Source organism: Belonocnema kinseyi, chromosome 9 (assembly GCF_010883055.1).
Source record: "Belonocnema kinseyi isolate 2016_QV_RU_SX_M_011 chromosome 9, B_treatae_v1, whole genome shotgun sequence".
NCBI classification, from domain to species: domain Eukaryota; kingdom Metazoa; phylum Arthropoda; class Insecta; order Hymenoptera; family Cynipidae; genus Belonocnema; species Belonocnema kinseyi.
This window is the reverse complement of record NC_046665.1, coordinates 109,253,953-109,259,952: the sequence shown is the minus strand read 5'-3', so window position 1 is coordinate 109,259,952 and position 6,000 is coordinate 109,253,953. Positions and strand designations below refer to the sequence as shown.

Genomic DNA, 6,000 nt, shown 5'->3' with positions numbered 1-6,000 from the left:
CCACCCGAAGGCCACGAGATCCCGCTGATCCATCGCATTGAATCCATTTTCATTGGCTCCCCCAGCTCTAGATTGGTCGGCATTGTTGGCCGACCCATTGTCTGGAGCCCTGTTGTTTTGAACCGCACTTGCCACAACTATGTTTGGTGTTGTTATTGTTGTTCCCACGAGAAGCTAGGGAAAGGGGTTCGTCCATCCTTGTAGAGCCTCGCATGCAAGGATAAGGCTGCGTACTCTGAGAGGTCGCCCAGTATCCCAGAGTCACCGTTCTAGACACCTCACCCAGGTGCCATTTAGCTTTCGGCACGGTTTTCACACCTCCGCTTGGGGGTTAATTCCTTCGGGACCACCCCTGGACAATTGTCCGCGACTGCCTATTTATTTTTCTAACCATATTCAGCAGAAACCCTTGTTACAGGGACCCTCTGTCCGCAACCCGAGGACGCGTTCGGTGGCTTTGTCATAGGCCCTTCGGTTTGATTCTAGGGGAATCAAAACCGAACCGAATGGCTCTCCGGCGGGGAATCGAACCCCGATCTCCCGCGTGACAGGCGGGGATACTTACCACTATACTATATATATATATATATATTATGCTTGGCCGCTTCAGGCGAAGGATATAATCGAATACTTATTGAGAAATTGCCGAACATTCATAGAATTCATCACCCGTTTACTCGCTATTCATTACAACATGGCATTAAAATCCGAGATTTTGAAATTATGATGGATTAAGATTAATACAGAATAGATATAATACAACAAACTTTTAAACAATGCCGGGTAATTTAGGAAATGAACAATTTCATGTCAAATCTTGAAGTTGAACACATATTTATAAGAAAAAAGACGTTATTTAAAATTTTATTCTGAATCGTCAATATTAGGTGAATCGAGTTAAAACTTGAATTAATTATTATCTTAAACTACTTGAAAATTGGACAAAATGTTGAATATTTAAGAAAAACCAGCAAATTTCCAGCATTATTCGAAGACAATATTATTTAAAATAATGCTCAATTGCATAAAGAATTATGTTCGTCTGCTTGAATTAATTATTAGCCGACACTAATTAAAAAATTTTTAATAAGTTTAAAAATTCATAAAATCCTGACTCTACAGGGCTTTTAGAGCACATTGTAAGCTATATTTAAAGAAGAGTTTACAGAAAATCAAAACTGAATTTGTTTCACAAAGTAAGTTTCAAGATTTGTTTTTGAAAAGTAAGAAAATTTGTGAAAATGTTAAATTGGACTTTTTTTTAACTGCGTCTCACTATAAATAACTTAAAAAAACACCTCTGTTAGGTATTATATATAATGCCTAAGTATTATAAATATCGCCGAATTATATACTTTGCCTGTAACATATATATTATATTAAATTAAATACGAAACACTTCAAATCCCTAAGATTTTAATCCGAAATATATTGCATTTTCAACAAATTAATGAAATCTTCAACTACAAAAGTTTTTCTAACAAAAGAAATGAATTTTTAGCAACAAAAAAGCTCAACCAACGAATTGTCCAAAAAAATAGTTAGCCAAAAGGACGATTTTTTCGAAGACAGTTGAATCTTTAATAAAAGTTACTTTTCAACAAATAAAGATCAATTTTCAATTATGAAGGATCAAATTTCTACTATGAAAGATTAATTATTTTTAATCGAAAAGGATGAATTTTTAACAAGATAGTTGCATTTTTTACCAAAAATGATGACTTTAACAAAATGGTTGAACTGTCAGCATAGAAGGATGTATTTTCTATGAAATGGTAGAATTAAAAAAAAATTAATTCAATCAAATATTTCAATTTTCAAGACATAAAGACAATTTTTTTACAAGACAGTTGGATTTTCATCAAAAAAGTTAATTTTCAACCAAGAAAGAAGACTTTTCTACCATGAAAGGTGAATTTTCAACAAAAGAGTCAAGTTTTCAAGCCAAAAAGTCGAATTTTTTAGAAAAGAGTGGACTTTTAAATCGAAAGAGATGAATTTTTGTCCAAAAAGGTAATTTTCTATCAATAAAGATGAATTTTTATTAAGATAGTTGAATTCTCAACCGGAAAGTTGAAGTTTTAACAAATAAGAATAATTTTCTACCCAAAAAGACAAATTATTTGCAAAAAACATTAAATTTTCAACTCAAAAATTTGATTTTTCAATCAAGAAGTTTGATTTTCAATCAAAAAGTTGAACTTTCAATAAGCAAGATTAATCTTCTGCCCAAAAATTCGACTGGTCAAGAAAATTTGTGAATTTTCTATAAATTTGTTGAATTTTGAACTTATACAATATACAGGATAAATTTGCGAACAAAAATAGAATATTTACATTTTCAGATAACGAAATTATTTTTCACAATAAATGAATTTTCAATAAAGATATTAAATTTTAAACGAAAAAGATGAATTTTCGACCAAGAGGATTAATGTTCTGTCTAAGAAGACGAATTTTGAAGAAAATACAGGAATTTTCAACAAAAATATTTAACCTTAAAGCCAAAAAGACGAATCATCTACGGAAAAGTTTAACTTTCAACTTAAAATATGTTTTTTTTTAAATTAAAAAAGTTGAGTTTTCAACTATAATTATGAATCCTTAATAAAAAATCCTTTTTTTTTACAATGTAGTTCAACTTGTTAAATAATCGATTTTTCAAACAAAAAATGCTAATTCTCTACGAAGCAGTTGATATTGTTAATAATTACAGCTTTTAAAGTTAATATTTCAACCAAAACATTGCTTTTTTAACGAAGAAGATAAAATTTCTACCAAGAAAAACCAATTTTCAACAAATCACATGAGTTTTTAACCAAAAAGTTGATCTTTCAACTAAAGGAAAAAGATAATTTTTTAACCAAATACTTAAATTTTTAACAGAAAATGACAAATTTTTTCCAGATTTTTCTTAAAAATTGTTCAATTTTCAACAATAAATGTACATAATATTTGGAAATTCGCAAATGAAACAAATAACTCCCACCAATTGTACAAACTTGGCATGCTAAAAAAACCTAACGAGTAAAAAACGAACCGAGGCAATAAGAATTTTTTTTTAAGTCAGGGAATTTTTTTGTTCAGGGAAGAGTCATGGATTTTAAAAAAGTCTTGCAAAAGTCAAGGAATTTTTAAAACTTTAAGTAACAGGGAAAATGAAAAATAGTTTTTTTTAGGTAATACCTTTTTAGTTACAAATTTTATTATATGTTTGAAAATTTAACAATTCTGTTAAAAGGTCATTGTTTTTTGTCGAAAATTCAACTTTTTTGTTGAAACTTCATCTCTTTGTTTTGAAAATTTAACAATTTTGTTAAAAAAAATCATTTCTTTTGGTTGAAAATTCAATGATTTTTTTCTAAATTCTAAATTTAACTATTTAGTTAAAAATTTTTGATTGAACTTCTTTGTTTAGAAATCATTGTTTCGTTAAAGATTCATATTTTTATATGAAAATTTATCTCTTAGGTAGAAAGTTTAAAAATTTGGTTGAGAATTTATCTTTTTCAAATAAAAATTCAACTGCTTGGGTAAAAGTTGAACTGCTTCGTTGACTTTTGTTGTTGAATGAAGGTTTATATCTTTGTTTGAAAATTTATTTTTATGCTGGAAATTCACATAAGCTGGTTACAAATTCAATGTTTGTACAGAAAATTTGTCTACTGACTTGATGATTCAAAAATTTAGATGAACTTTTTTTTCTTTCATGCCTGAAAAATCATTTGTTAAAAATTCGTTGGGTTGGTTTTGAAATTAATTTTTTTTTGTGAAATTACATTTTTTGGTTGAAATGTCAACTCTTACACATTTTTATTAAGGATTTATACTTTTAGGGTGCAAATTCAATTAATTTCTTGAAAATTTAATCATTTTGTTGAAAATTCGAGACGTGTTTTTTCAAAGTAATTTTAAAAAAGTAATAATACGCGTAATAGTGGGCTTCTTTAAAATTCCACAAATTCAAGTCACCAAAGGACTTTTTTAAATTTAAGAATTAAACAATATCTTTTCCTAGGTGTCTATGTAAGTTCTAAAAATCAGTTTGCCCCTCCGGAATTTCACAATCTCGGAATTCGGATAGAAGATGACGTTCTAATACAAGATGGTGAACCCTTGGTTTTAAGTAGGAAATGCCCAAAAGAAATTCTGGATATTGAGGCCCTGGCTAAAGAAAATCAAACTTCTTAAAAAGGGTATGTTTATATATTTATTTAGAATCCTGATTGCTGTTTTTAGCATTTTCTGTTAATTGTTATCAAGTAAAAATATAAGAGTTTATTTTTATTTTTGCTGTAGAATTTAAAGTAACTTCGATTTTCTTGAAAAAAACATCTCTTTTTTGCGTAAAGATCAAAAGTTTACTCTTACCATAGTTGTTTTTGAATTTTTTAAAAAATTTTTACTGTAAGTCACTTGTATCATTTTATCTTAGATTTAATGAGAATTAAAGGCAGTATAAGAAGATTGAAATATTTTAAATATTTTTCTTTCATTAATAAGTTTAAAAATTACTTTCATATTCCCCTCGTTTCCCTTCCTAAATAATATCTCTCTTTCTTCTGTTTTCAGGAAAATTTCCCTTTTTCTTGATTTTTCGTTTAAATTTTTGTTCTGGGTAAAAATTCTACTAATTGGTGGAAAATTTAATTATTTTGGCGAAAATGCAAGAAGTAAATTTATTGTCGACAATAAATTTACTACTCTTCCTCTTAAATCGATTGACTGAAGTATTATTTTAAAATATTCTTATGCATGACTACAAAAATCAAATTTTTTCGAATAAATAGTGTAAATGAGGTTATGGTAAAACTTGAAAATTTTGTTTCATTACATATTTTGTACCGAAAGATCCTAGTTTTAGACGTTCAAAATCATTGCCAGTTGCTGATTCATATTTTTCAGACTCAACTTAAATTGAATCTATTTCAAATAAATATTTAAGAATTTTACGTAGCTAAAAAAATACAATTTTTCTGTATAAATATCTAAACATTCTAAACTAGTCTTCCATTTATCAAGTTTTAATTTAAAGTATCAAATTTCTTTATTTTAAGTTTGTTAACAAAATTATTTAAAAAAAGTGAAAAATGGGTGTTTTTTACTTAAAAATTCATAAATATAACTATAAAATAATAAATCAGATTTTTTGCTTTTAAATCAATTTGTTATTATCAAAATTGAGGAACTTTGACATGTAATACTATAAAAATACAAGAAATTGAAAAAAGAGACATATATAACTGTATTTTCATAATTATATTTTATTTAACACATCCACAGTCTGCTCTCGCATGACGCACTGCCGTAACTTATAAGCCATCTACAAAGAAAAAAAGTATGAAATAATCGAAAAAAAATATTTCACTTCACATGATATGCTTACGTTAGAAACTAAATAAAAATCAATAAAATTTCAAACAAAAAATTTGCTGAAAACTTACTTTTTCACTCACTAAGAGCACACTGGGTGTTAGAGACCCCACGATGTTTTTATCTCCACTTTCAGCAGCTGCTGCTAGTAGTCTGACGCTTCACGCAGTATGCTAAACGACTTTACTTACAGTTAGTGTCTCCAAGTAAAGCTAGATGGCGACACTTACTCAATTTTTTCGAATTAAGTATGGTTTATAAGAGTTTGAAAATTGCTTCGGGTATCGGTCACCCACAATGCTCTTTAAGGGTTAAATTTCAAGACAAAAATGTTATTCGTTATGGATCCATTTATAATTTTAAATATTTAATTATAAGCGCTTTTATATAATTTAGTTTCGCATGAATCATCAGGGTGGCGACTTAACCGGGAAATGATCGGGAATTCATTTCTAAAAAAAAAGGAATTTACTTTTGTTCTTAGCAAAATTCAGGTTTTCCTTATTTAAATAATATGGTTCAGTTTATAAAAGTGAGTAATAAACCTATTTGTTCCTGTGCAACTATCGTTTAATTCACTTAATCTAGCAAATTTAACAATTTTAGCGTGAATCCCCGATAAATTAC

At 28.3% G+C, this 6,000-nt stretch overlaps 1 protein-coding gene across 6 annotated transcripts in view; it reads left to right on the top strand.

Annotated features, from left to right (window-relative positions):
• LOC117180318 (xaa-Pro aminopeptidase 3-like) overlaps window positions 1–6,000 on the top strand; it is a 50,491-nt gene that overhangs the window by 17,287 nt on the left and 27,204 nt on the right. For all 6 annotated transcript variants that reach the window (XR_004468031.1, XR_004468029.1, XR_004468028.1 and 3 more), the window contains exon 4: window positions 4,019–4,196. Coding sequence is in view for 2 of the 6 variants with exons in the window: in XM_033372756.1 (XP_033228647.1) it covers window positions 4,019–4,191 (173 nt within the window). In the remaining 4 variants the exon portion in view is untranslated. The remainder of the gene's footprint in view (window positions 1–4,018; window positions 4,197–6,000) is intronic.